We start from the raw sequence: 13043 nt of genomic DNA on the forward strand, positions 1-13043 counted from the left end.
AATAAAAACATCATCGCTTTCTCAAAATCACATAAAGTCATATTATAACATCGACTGAAATAAAGAATAAAATAAAATATTAAAATCACGATGTATCTCGGTGCATTGCGCGAGTACGCTTCTAGTATATATATATATATATATATACACACACACACACATATATATTATATTAATACATGATGATTGGTTTCTGGTGAGAAGATAAGTTATGGTGAGAAACGTAGGAAAATATCTTCACCCTTGAATCAATCATAATTGAATGTCAACATTAATGATGTGCACCAAGGTGCATCAAATCAATTCCCTTCTAAAGTGAGATTCATTAGTGGGTATGATATTAAAAGTAATCAAATATTCAGATATTTTCTTACACTTTTCACCATAACTTATCTTCTCACACAATAATTTGCCTAATACACAATTGCATGATCACCTATTGGTAAAGCCAACCAAATCAAATGTGCCTTTTCCGACGGCCACCTTGTTTTCATCGTTCATCTGCTATGAGGCCCTCTTAAACCGAAAACCAAAACCAAACCTACGTCAGTTTTCTTCAATCATGCCCACATACCCAAACCCATAAACAAACCACACACGTAAACAATGGTGGATCCGGAAATTTAGCTGACTGTTGGTCCTTGGAGTATAAAAAATCTGAAACTGAATAATCCACCCGAACTAAATTGGTTTCGGGTTATTCGTTTTACATGTTAAGCGGTTCTGTTAAACAAACATAACAATCAATGTGCAGGAGAACGACTGTCAAACAAGGAAGTGGTGAGTTTCATCAAAACAGATTGCGGGCCACTAGGAGAAACCGTCCTACGTGATTGAAGGAACTAAAGACACAAGCCTAAATTATTTGGAAAACGAATTGAACTCTGAGTAGGGGCCTTTCCCCCCACACCAAACTATGTAAGTCCACCACTGCACGTGACATGTTTCATTATTTCCAGCCAACACAACCTCCATCTCCGACCAATACTGCACTCCAACTCCTGCAAACACCACCATTTTCTATTAAGCACAAACACATAAACACGAACACACAACACATAAGTGTAGACACACAACTGCAGAAAACTAAGAGAAAAGCAATAATCATTGTGATACATGTCGATTGATAGATTCATAAAAAAATAAAGCAACATGAGTTGGATATCCATTATCTTCATTAATTATTGCCACATGGCTTTCTTTTGTCCTTTGATCCATTGTCCATGTGTGGATCCACCAAAAACAATCACACAGTTCAAAAATAAGATAACTTATAAGTTAGTTGATGTTTATAAAATATGACAGCAAACTTAAATTGATGTCATGATACACAATTGTGATATATAACCCATTTACGTATAAGAAGAGATTTGTATTCACAAAATCAGTTTCATTCCAACAATCCAGCTTCCACAAAAGCAAACAAACATTGCTTCTTACAAGTCTCGTGTTTTCGTGTAATTCATCATTGATGAATCGTCTTGTATTTTATGTTTACATATAATTATCAATTGTTTTACTAAATGAAAAGATGTCAGCATAACTGACAGTTTATAAAAGATAGGGGTATGTAAAAAGTCATATGATCCAATTAGAACCGACCGACCATAATTGAATATCCAATTGTAATCGGATCCAAAATCTCAACATCCAAATCGGATAGGTCGGGTCTTGGATGACAATCAAACATCCAATAAAACCGAATGAATCCAATCCAATGACCATTCAATTCCCCATCCAGTTATCATCCAATTAATAAATATATATAATTATTAACATTTACAATTTTTTTATTTGATATTTATGTACATTGTTTTGTAATAACTTAAGAAAATATATGAATAATTGGTTGAATATTAGATTAAAAGATTGGACGAATCCAATCTAACTCAATGGTTAACCAATGGATGAAACCAATCCGATCCAACCATTTATTGGATTTGGATTGAATCGGATCGGATGACAAAATCTAACATCCAATGGATAATTAGATCGGATCCATATAAATTCATTGGATTTCAACCGATAAACAACCTAATTTTATCATTATTCTATTTATTTTAACATGCTTAATGGTTTCATAATTTTTTTTTGTTAAAAAACGTTTTATACGACACTTTGTGGGGTTGTTTATACATGTCATCTATGACATTTTTCTTTATGATTTATTTTTATATATTTTTTAAAAAGAAATATTAAATTAAATTATTATTCTGATGATAAATAAAAATAATTATTTTCCGTGACGTGTGGATATGCAACACGTTACAACCGTCATATTTTGGTGATGAGGTGGCAATACTTAACTTTGACCTGGCATCTACCATACTTTCAACTTTCAAGTGGTTGTATTTTTCAAATTCGAATCTGGGGAGGGTATAATCGTAAATAGTTCATTATGTTATTATAAATTATTATTAAGAGTAAATTACAGTTTTAGTCCTTTTGTTTTATGTGTTGTTTTTTTTTTCTTACTTACAATTCATTTATTACATAAAAAACACACTTTCAAGGTAATGTTTTCGTTTTGGTTTTCGTCCATGTCACTAACCGCTTAAGTGTCACGACCTACTCTACAGCAACAAGAAAACGATCACCTTATCCCTTAAAGATGAAACAACGACATCACTTTATTATTCTAAACAACCAAACTTATCGAGAATCATCTAAAAACCCTTGATTACTTCAGGGAAGCCATTTGCATGTGGTATAGGGAGCTTCACTAATTGTATGTAAATCTTAGTCGTCAAGAGCCTAGGAAAGTAACTCCAATCGTTAATGAAGTCATTCACCGAACTCTGTTAAAAAACGACGATGGAGTACCAATGGTACTATACAATCATAAAAAGATTTTACCCCCTATAAAACCGAGCCTTTTCTACCAAAGAGCTTTTGATCTAACGGTATCATAGTCTTTGACTAAAAATAAAGAACCGAAGAATTCAATTTTATCACTTGAATCCAAACCTTTACATGGATAGTGAAAACTTTGTAAACTACAAGGACTAAAAGTATAAATTAACGAGAAAAAAGGAAATGGAAATCATTCCGTTTTATTTTTTTATTTATATTATTTTTTATTCAGTTTTCCGTTTAAACTTCAAATCTTGGCATATCAAGTGGATCCCTCCCTTCTCTTCTCTTCTCTTCTCGTCTCTCCTCTCGTCTCTGAAGTGTCCCCTTTTCTTCAGGTATGTTTCGGTTATTCCATAGATCAACGATATCTAATCGATTCGTTTTCTTTTGCACATATGTTCATGTCTTGGGTTTGAATTTTGTGCTAAATCAACCTGTTTTTGCATATGTATTTGCATATCTAGGGTTTTCGTTTGTGTTTAGTGAGATCATTTAGCAGTCAATCATGTCACTGAGGCCTAGTGCAAGGACTGAGGTTCGCCGGAACCGTTACAAGGTGTCTGTAGATGCGGAGGAAGGAAGGCGGCGGAGGGAGGACAATATGGTTGAGATCCGTAAGAACAAAAGAGAAGAGAACTTGCTTAAGAAGCGTCAAGTACTGTCGTCGTCACAACCGCTGTCTGGTGGTGCACCCGTTCAAACTTCCACCATCGACAAAAAGGTTTTGTTACGTTTCCGATTTTTTCTACTTGCAGTTTATTTGATTTCGGTAAATGTACAATTGGATGCATATGATTCGACGCATTCGTGGCGTTACTTTTAATCAGTTCCCATCAAATATTTGCGTACAAGTAAAGATAATCATCAGGGTCCTGTAGATCAATAATATCAACACGAGACGAGGTCTATATACTAGCTTTAGAGCTTTGTTGCGTGTGCTATTTAATAGGCTTAATTTTTTTATTTTGTCACATATGTCACCATGTTTTTCTTAATTCTTCCATCAGATGTAGATGACTTGACATAGCTATGTCATTTTTTGGATGCATAAGTTTCCTTTCCATTTTCTTATATAGTTATACCGGTGTGCCAAATGCTATATCATTGAAATTTTGGATGCTCACGGCGGAAAGTCAAGAAATTGCCCCTTATAGTGAAAAAAATTCAATCACAAGTATATATAAGAATATTTTTAACTTTAAAACAACATGAATAATCGGTATTCATTATTCACAAATGAAATCTATGCAGATATATGGTTATCAAGATGCCAATTATTGATAACAACATAGTTTTAACTATTTATAGGTTTTTAGATAAGGCTTGAAACATAAATAGTTAAGAACAATAATATGATAAAAAGATTTTAAGAAATGAACCTCATGCATGGAATTGTCTTTAGTTGTAGAATATGCATCAAATTAAGTGTATAACAACAAACCCATAAAGAACGAAAGACATTCTACATAAGAACAATAGAAACACAATAAAATCATGTCACTCATCCAATTTTAACATTTGATCGCACCCCTATCTCCAAAAACAGTCAAATGGGGCTTCTACAAATTCATGATGGTAATTCAGACTCGCATTGTTTAAAGAAGCAAAATGGAGCAACTTCTTTACCTCCACAACATCGTTACTGTCCATGGAAGAAGAAACCTGATACACCATTTTTAGGCCAATTTTCTCCCTAAAACCCCCAAAACTCGATATCCTTTGAGGGCTAAACAAATGAGTGGCCGAGATTCTTCTAAGGTTACGCCAATACTCACCGTAAGGAGCAAAACCCATGGCACGGGGAAACAAAAGCTCATACGCCGACTTCTTCACTGGGCGGTCTCCTTGGCAGTCTCCGGATGACTGGAGATGACACCAAGGCCGGCCCTGGCCATAGGTTAAGGCCACAGGTGGTGACACACATCTAGGAGGCGAGGATTTTGATAACAAAATGGTTAATCATTTTGTCCGAGAATTCAAGAGAAAGCACAAAGAAGATCTTAGTGGTAATCTTAAAGCTTTGGCCAGGTTAACCATTAGGTTTTGCAATCAAACAAGAATTAGAAACTTAAAAAATAAAATAAGTAATAACCCTAAGTGGCTAAGTCCCTAACCTCACAAGTGTCAAGGGCGAGAGAGAGCGAGTCGATAGAGGCTGAGAGCGAGCAAGAGCAAATCACAGACGGCAGAAAGACGCAGTCACGCAGACGGCCGAGAGAGCGAGAGGCCGAGAGCGAGATTGTGTCAACTGTCAAGGCAAGGCGAGGCCGAGAGAGGCAGATTGCGATTGTCCGTGACCGTGAGTGAGCGAGGAGCGAGAGCGAGACGGTAACATTTTTAGCCCAAATGAAAACTGAACCTATATATATACATTGGGCTTTAAAATTTTGATGCCCTTGGGCTTTATGCTGCCCTGGGTCGTCGCCCCTTGGGCCTATGGCCAGGGCAGGCCCTGACCCTTTATCTACTGATTCCCTTTCACACACGTCAACATCAAGACTTGCTTTCTACATTCAAAATACATGATTTTGACATAAAAGGGGTGCATATAGCATTGTCCAAATTCATTGAGAGGAAGAATCAGAAGCTATAGTAACTGCTTTTGTGTTCGTTATTATAGTGTGTCGTTTTGCAATTGGATGTGTGTTAATAAGATGATGTTATTTTTGCAATAGAAAAGACTAAAAGAGCAAATTAAGGTGAATGATCCTTTCAGTAGTTTAATCTATTTGCAGCCCTAACATTTGGAGATGGCATTCTGATGGTTTGAGCTTGCTCGGTCGCTTCCTTTCCAGCTCTATAATCTATATATGTCTTTAATAGCTTATTCAATGTGTTTGAATTGCCTCTTAAATTCATATTCATGCAATGAACTAAATAAATTTCGTTCGTTACACTCTTGAATTTAGTGTTATATTATTAGCTACGAATAATGTTGTCTGCATGCATAAGGATATTATAGATTCGGTTCGTGTGTCATCATTCTGTCATTTGAACTGTTAAGTGGTGTTGCTTCAATTGCAGTTAGAGAGCCTTCCTAATATGGTTGCTGGAGTGTATTCCAATGATAATAATATGCAGCTGGAGGCAACTACTCAGTTTCGTAAATTGCTCTCTATAGGTATCTATTATGCTTTTATATTTACCTTCAGTTGCAAGAAATAGATTCTCTTTAGATATTTGTATTAGTGCGAAGCTCATTGTATTAGCTGAATTTTGTTTCACAGAACGGAGCCCACCAATTGAGGAAGTTATACAATCTGGGGTTGTACCTCGGTTTGTCGAATTTTTAATGAGGGAGGATTTTCCACAGCTTCAGGTAATGCCATTATCTGCCTCTATTTCTGTTTGTTTATTTGCTGTTAATCTTAACTTTGATTTGTAACAGTTTGAGGCTGCTTGGGCACTCACAAACATTGCATCAGGAACCTCTGAGAACACAAAGGTCGTAATTGATCACGGGGCGGTCCCCATTTTCGTTAAGCTTCTAGCTTCTCCAAGTGATGATGTGCGTGAGCAGGTAATGGATGGAAGCTGGTAGTTCATCTTGAAAGTCGAGATAATCTTTTAAGTCTAGACAAGGTGGAGATGCGGAGTCAATTTCTCATATATGATTATGTCTTTGTTGCAGGCTGTTTGGGCACTTGGAAACGTTGCTGGTGATTCTCCTAGATGCCGTGATCTCGTTCTTGGCCAAGGTGCTTTGATGCCTTTGCTTTTTCAGCTAAAGGAGAATGCCAAGCTTTCCATGCTTAGAAATGCCACATGGACATTATCGAATTTTTGTCGAGGAAAACCGCAGCCTCCATTTGAGCAGGTTGTTTACTCTATGTATATATATATATGTTGTAATAGTTATTACTATTTTGTCATACTGAACCCTTTTGGATTGCAGACGAGGCCAGCTCTTCCAGCCCTCGAGTGTCTTGTTCACTCAAATGATGAAGAGGTGTTGACAGATGCATGCTGGGCTCTCTCCTATCTGTCTGATGGTACGAATGACAAAATTCAAGCTGTGATCGATGCTGGTGTCTGCAAACGCCTTGTTGAGCTTCTCACGTGAGTTGTGCTTAATTTTTTGCTTGATCCACCTTTTGCATTGAAATGATCTAGATTTTTGATGAATTTGTCAAATTTTCAGTCATCCATCTCCTTCTGTACTCATCCCTGCTCTTCGAACTATTGGAAACATCGTGACAGGTGATGATGTCCAAACTCAGGTATGATCTTGTGAGAGTTCATATATTAAAGATTAGTTTTTGTTTCTACATTCCAATTGCAATTGAGATGACACATTTTTTCGTTTGATAGCATATTATAGGGCATGGTTCACTTCCCTGCCTGCTGAGCTTGTTGAGCAATAATCACAAAAAGAGCATTAAGAAGGAAGCCTGTTGGACCATTTCGAACATCACTGCTGGAAACAATGAACAAATACAGGTGAAGGACATGCATTGTCTAATCATTGATTCCCTTGTGTCGTGCTTTCTTTGCATATTCTATGTAAACGAGTCATCTTACTTCATATATTTTATCCGATTTAGCACTATTTGATTGTTACCCCAATTGCTTTGAAGTATTTCGTTTATGTAACCATGCATTGCACTAACCAGTTTGCAATGGCCTACCATATGCATGCTTATCAGACTATCACTATCATAACCGTGTTCTTGATGCAATTCGTTGGAAGAATATATGCTTGTTCCTGTAAACTCACCATATATATGTTTGGTTCCAGTTTGGTTACATCATTTAATAGTTCAAGGGGCAAACAAATAGATTTCCTTGCAAACTCACCATATCTCTAAAAGGGAAATCGAAGGGCTTTCGGATGTTTTATGGTTCAGTGTTATAAAGGACGAAGGATTGTGTGAGAATAGGAGTTAATGCGAGAAACGTAAGAAGGGAACTAGATCCTTGATCACTTTTAATCTCACCCCACCTCATGAATTGTGCTTGATACAGGAATTGATCCGGTGCATCTCGTTAATGTTGATCTTCAATTAGGATTGATCCAAGGATGGAGATCACTTCTTACCCTTCTCGCCATAACTTTCATTCTTATTGGAACTTAACCTTGTTATAAAATGAGTGCAAATTTTTGACACCAGTGTATAACGATTTGCTCTTTTCTATTTTAATTTACAGGCTGTCATTGAGGCTGGATTAATCTCTCCCCTGGTCAATCTGCTCCAGACAGCTGAATTTGATATAAAAAAAGAGGCCGCATGGGCAATATCAAATGCGACTTCTGGTGGTAGCAATGAGCAAATAAAGTGTGTTTTCTTTTTAACATCCTTCACAAAATTATACCCCCGTTATGTTAATATACGTACTGAAACTTCTAAGTGTGCTATTATTTCTAGGTATTTGGTGAGTCAAGGTTGTATAAAACCCTTGTGCGATCTTCTTATATGTCCGGATCCAAGGATAGTGACCGTCTCTTTAGAAGGGCTCGAGAACATCCTTAAGGTAGGGGAAATGGAGAAGAATGTGGGTAACACTGGTGAAGTTAATTTCTATGCCCAGATGATAGATGATGCTGAGGGATTAGAAAAGATCGAGAATCTGCAAAGTCACGACAACAACGAAATTTATGAGAAGGCTGTTAAGATTCTGGAGACTTATTGGTTGGAGGAGGAAGATGAAACTGTGGGCGATGGTGCTCAGCCTGGTTTCAACTTTGGTGGAGGTGTTCAAGTTCCATCTGGTGGATTCAACTTTAACAGCTGAAGGTAATTTCAGTTTCCTTTTCTTGCATTCATTTCCTTTCTCTCTATATATTTTTTGAAATTGCCCAAAGCAAATGCTACGTTTCTCTTAAGTTACTTTTTGCTCCGTTTGATGATCCTTACATAAGATTCATGTGCCTTGTATTTGTTAAGGGGTATTTTGGACATTAAAACTGATGCCATGAAGAGAATAGAACATAACAGTACAAAAACTCTTTGTCCCACGTTTGGCGCGCACTAGATTGGCAAAATGATGGGAATGAATGGGACAAAAAATTGCATTTTTTGGTTCCACCAAGATAGCTGCAACAAAAATCACGGAGATGGAACAAAGATTTGCAAATTACTGAATTAACCCATGTCAATTTAAATCTCTAAAACCTTCTACAATTTCTTCATCTGCCTGTCCGAGTGTCCGTCCGTCCAGTCCCATCTTATACCTAATGCACACTGTTAGATCCACTCGTTGGTAATTAGGAGATCCTGGTTTGAGTTTGCAAAATTCAAGAGAAATTATGTCCTAACGACAAGGTCTTTCCTTTTCGTTCATTTGAAAGTCGAGAAGCCTTTAGGTTGACTTTTTTCATATTACCATTCTACTGCTAATATGTGAATCAAGTGCATCATTGACAACCCTGATTATCTGAGCTGGTTAATTTGAACTTGCAGGGTTTTGAGAGGAAGATGAAATACATCAGTGGCGTCAAAGGTCAGGTCGAGTTGTCGGTTGGGTCGGGTCGGGTCGCTTCAGAGCGTCTTGTGTAATTTGGTTACACGATGGTCCAGTGACGGTCATGTCATGAAGAGATTCAAAGGTGGGTTCCAGTCCAGTATACAAAGGGATTGGCCGAGGTCTTATTTTTAGGGAGTCGGGGTCTGAAGGGAAAAAATTGTTTTGAGTGATGGAAGGGTGGTCGTAGGGTTCGAACGATGGGTGGTAATGGTATACGGAGTCTATTTTTCAGGTCAGGTTGTTTTTCATATTTCTTTTCACACGTTTAGAAGGTTTATGATGCCAGGAATGAAGAACGAAGAAGAACATAAGTTTTGGTCCATTTGCTTTTGAATTTCGAAATGTTTGATTTATATTCAAATTCGTTGACTCTTTGTTTTATGTCAAATGATTTGTATTCCATCTTATCTTGTATGACTTAATTTCAATTTTTTGTTGAATTGTTTGGATTTGAAATCCTATGATTTAATTGAAATCCTTCAAACATAGAATTTTGATTTGAGATTTCATGGGATTTTGTAGGATTATATGCAACAAGGTTTAGAAAATGTTAAAAACATTTGTTTTGTAATTAATAAAAAAAAATGTAATTTAACTATTTTTATAAATAATGAAATCCAATTCTATTTCAAATCCTACAAATTAAACACATCAATGATTTCAGATCCATTCTAATCCATGTCCCTCCATGAAATTCAAATCACTCGAAAATGGTCTTACAAACCAAATGGACCTTAGGCCTATTAAGAGAATTTGGAACTAAATTTTATTCTAATCTCGTGTTTGATTTGAAAGGAAGTTTAGATTTGAGATCTAGAAATTTCAATGAAATACTACAAACAACTTGCAAGATTCCTTTGTGTTGTCTTTATAAAGGGGGGTATTTTGGACATTGAACTGACGAGACGGGACATACCATAACATATTAGAAAGTTGATTTTTTTCAAGTTACCATTCTACCCTTAAGGGTGTTTGAGATTTCTTATTTGAAACAACTTATGTTTTATTCAAACACTCAAAAGTGCTTATTACCGGTATCACATCGGAATAAGTCAATAAATTGTTTTTATAAACAATCCCAAACACCTCTAAGATGAGAATCAAGTCCAAGTGCATCATTTAGGATGAAGAAAACAGTGAACCTTCCTGTTACTTATATTTAGGTTTCTGGGAATATGAATTAAACTCTTGTTAACCCTTATTATATGAGTTGGTTGGTTTGAACTTGCAGGGTTTTCAGAGCAAGATGAAATGCGTCAAAGTCAATCCTGGTCAGTTCGGGTTGAGTCGTCCAGTCAGGTCGGGTCATAACATCTCACATAGTTTGGTTACACAATGGTCTAGTGGCGGTCAAGTTTTGAAGAGATGCAAAGGTGGGCCAGTTGGTTTCAGTCCAGTATACGAAGGGGCTGGCTGAGATTTTATTGAATTGAAAAACATGTCGAGTCGAAAGGTAAAATTGTTTTCGAGTGATCAAAGGTGATCGTTTTGAAGATGTTTATGGAGTCTATTTCCATCGTTTTGAAGATGTTTACCAAGAATAATATTAGTATTTGTCCATTTGTTTTATGAATTTCGAATTGTTTGATTTTATGTTTAATAAGAGGACTAATCGTACTGATTAAGTTCTCGATGTATATTAATCTATCTGTATAGATCGAAAAGCGTTTTTCGTAGATGGAATTAGTATTTTTTAGCTGGAAGAGGCAAGTTTGGAAAAAAAAAATTATACATAAAGCTCTCTCAAGAAATTTATTGAATAAACCATATTTTATATCATTAAACTACTACCAAACACTGATGAATAGCTGACTAAATAAACTATGAGTCTCATTTAGTCATTAAGCTTATTAAGCTGCTAATAAATAGGTGTTAAGTATGTCATATTATTTGTGTTCTTACTATCTTATATAATCTAATTGCAATTTTCATGATATACTTATTTCAATGTTAAAGAAAAACAGCCAAATTATCATTATTTTAGAATAGAAGGTTACTCGCAAAATATAGCGAGATACAATTCGATTTTAATATTTCGTTTTATTTTTTGTTTTTGTCGATATAATATGGTTTTATGTGGTTTTGAGGAAGTCATAATGTTTTGAATATTTGAATAAAATATATATTTAAAGATATTATAAAAAATTTAAAAAAATATATCGATATTAATATCAAATTAACTATTCAAAAGTTCTTGTTTTTTGTATAATTTTTTTAGTTCAAGTTTTTATTATAATTTATTTTTTGTTTAACGATATAATTTTTTTATAAAGTTAATAATTAAGTATATAGTTAGAACTCAATAATTATTTTAATTATATTTTATATCTTTTATATTTAAAATGAGATGTTTATCTTGTATTTGATTATGATTATCTACAGTTAGTTATACGAATCAAATATGGAGCTTTAATAATTTGTATTTACGCACAATTTACTTGTAATCTTGAATTTTAAGTAATATGTATCAATAAAAAATAATTTTTATTAGATGTTTTTGTCAAGGATATGTTAAACTGGATCCTTGGTATATTTTTAAAAGAAGCACTAAATATATATTTAATTCTATTTCTTTAACGGAATAAAATATGCTTTGTAAACTCCATTTTCCCAATGTGATATAAGCGACGTCGTTTCATTATATCAGTCTCACATGGAGACTTGACCGGGTTTTCCGCCTATAATTTTGAAAAAAGTAAATTACACTTTTAGTCCATGTGGTTGTGGTGCACTATCAAATCTACTCCCTACTCTTAACATATTGCATTTTTGACCCCTTGGTATCCTTGCAATAGATTTCTACTTCGTCTTTCGTAATATATATGGTTTTAAAAAACTTAGGGGCTGTTCGGTAACAGCTTAATGGACTGTATAAGATGTATGACTTATTCCGTAAGCCATACATTGTTGTTCGGAAATGACTTATTGATTCAGAAATGGGCTTATTCGCTCAGCCCTGTTACTAGAGTCATATACGCTCAACCTTCCTCTTTCCATTCCTACCCTTATGAATATGTATGGGGATAATAATTGCTTAGTATTGATTTTTCCTTCAATGTAAAACAGAGGGTAAAATAGTCATTTTCACCATTCATATTGTTAATTCAGAATAACAACCAAACAACAACTTATCAGTTATACAGCTTTATCACTACAGATAATTCTATTCATACATGACTTAACGGAAAACGAACCGAATAGCCTCTTAATTCTTATTGTTTACAAAAGAGATCAAATGAGAATAATATAAGATTTTAAGATTTAAGATGGCATGCCGCCACTTGGACTTGAACCCAGATGCTCTAACATTGCATGTCTACTGACTTTACTTATATGCATTATTGAATGGTATGGGTGTAAGCGAGTCGAGCTTACAAGGAGCTACTCGAGCTCGTTTATCTCGAACTCAGGCTTAATAATTATCGAGTTCGAGTTGACCTCGGTCAAAAAATAAAACTCGTTTAATTTAATGAACCGAGGTTTATAACACTAATGTTCGACTTAGCTTGTTCGAAAACTTGATTAAACTTTTCAGGCCGAGTCGAACCGAACCATTCAAGCAAACATTTTTTCGAGCCAAGTATATTCATATGGTCATAAATCATACAATAAAAAATATTATTAACATCGAGCTTATAAACCAATAATGAATATCTATACTATATTATAAAGCATTTGGCTAAAACTCTTAAAAACTCTTAAAACTCTTAAAAACTCTTAAA

General features: G+C 35.1%; 1 protein-coding gene across 1 annotated transcript; it reads left to right on the forward strand.

The window, feature by feature from the left end:
- The first annotated feature begins 3142 nt into the window (after nt 1-3142).
- On the forward strand, nt 3143-9726 carry LOC112519128 (importin subunit alpha-2-like). Its single transcript, XM_025127112.1, has 12 exons — nt 3143-3191; nt 3321-3577; nt 5881-5977; nt 6084-6175; nt 6245-6376; nt 6488-6673; nt 6752-6915; nt 6998-7076; nt 7168-7296; nt 8005-8132; nt 8223-8591; nt 9258-9726. The coding sequence occupies exons 2-11, from the start codon at nt 3362-3364 to the stop codon at nt 8587-8589; spliced, it is 1590 nt and encodes a 529-aa protein (XP_024982880.1). The 5' UTR covers nt 3143-3191; nt 3321-3361; the 3' UTR covers nt 8590-8591; nt 9258-9726.
- The last annotated feature ends 3317 nt before the right edge of the window (nt 9727-13043 follow it).

Source organism: Cynara cardunculus, assembly GCF_001531365.2.
Source record: "Cynara cardunculus var. scolymus isolate 2C chromosome LG 10, CcrdV1, whole genome shotgun sequence".
Lineage (NCBI taxonomy): Eukaryota > Viridiplantae > Streptophyta > Magnoliopsida > Asterales > Asteraceae > Cynara > Cynara cardunculus.

What these genes read in the sequence shown, in the direction of transcription:
- LOC112519128 (XM_025127112.1), top strand. Translation starts at nt 3,362, where the DNA reads ATGTCACTGAGGCCTAGTGCAAGGACTGAGGTTCGCCGGAACCGTTAC. An exon ending in TCGTAAATTGCTCTCTATAG is followed by an intron (nt 5,978 to 6,083) that starts GTATCTATTATG and finishes TTTGTTTCACAG; the next exon opens with AACGGAGCCCACCAATTGAG. An exon ending in CGCCTTGTTGAGCTTCTCAC is followed by an intron (nt 6,916 to 6,997) that starts GTGAGTTGTGCT and finishes TCAAATTTTCAG; the next exon opens with TCATCCATCTCCTTCTGTAC.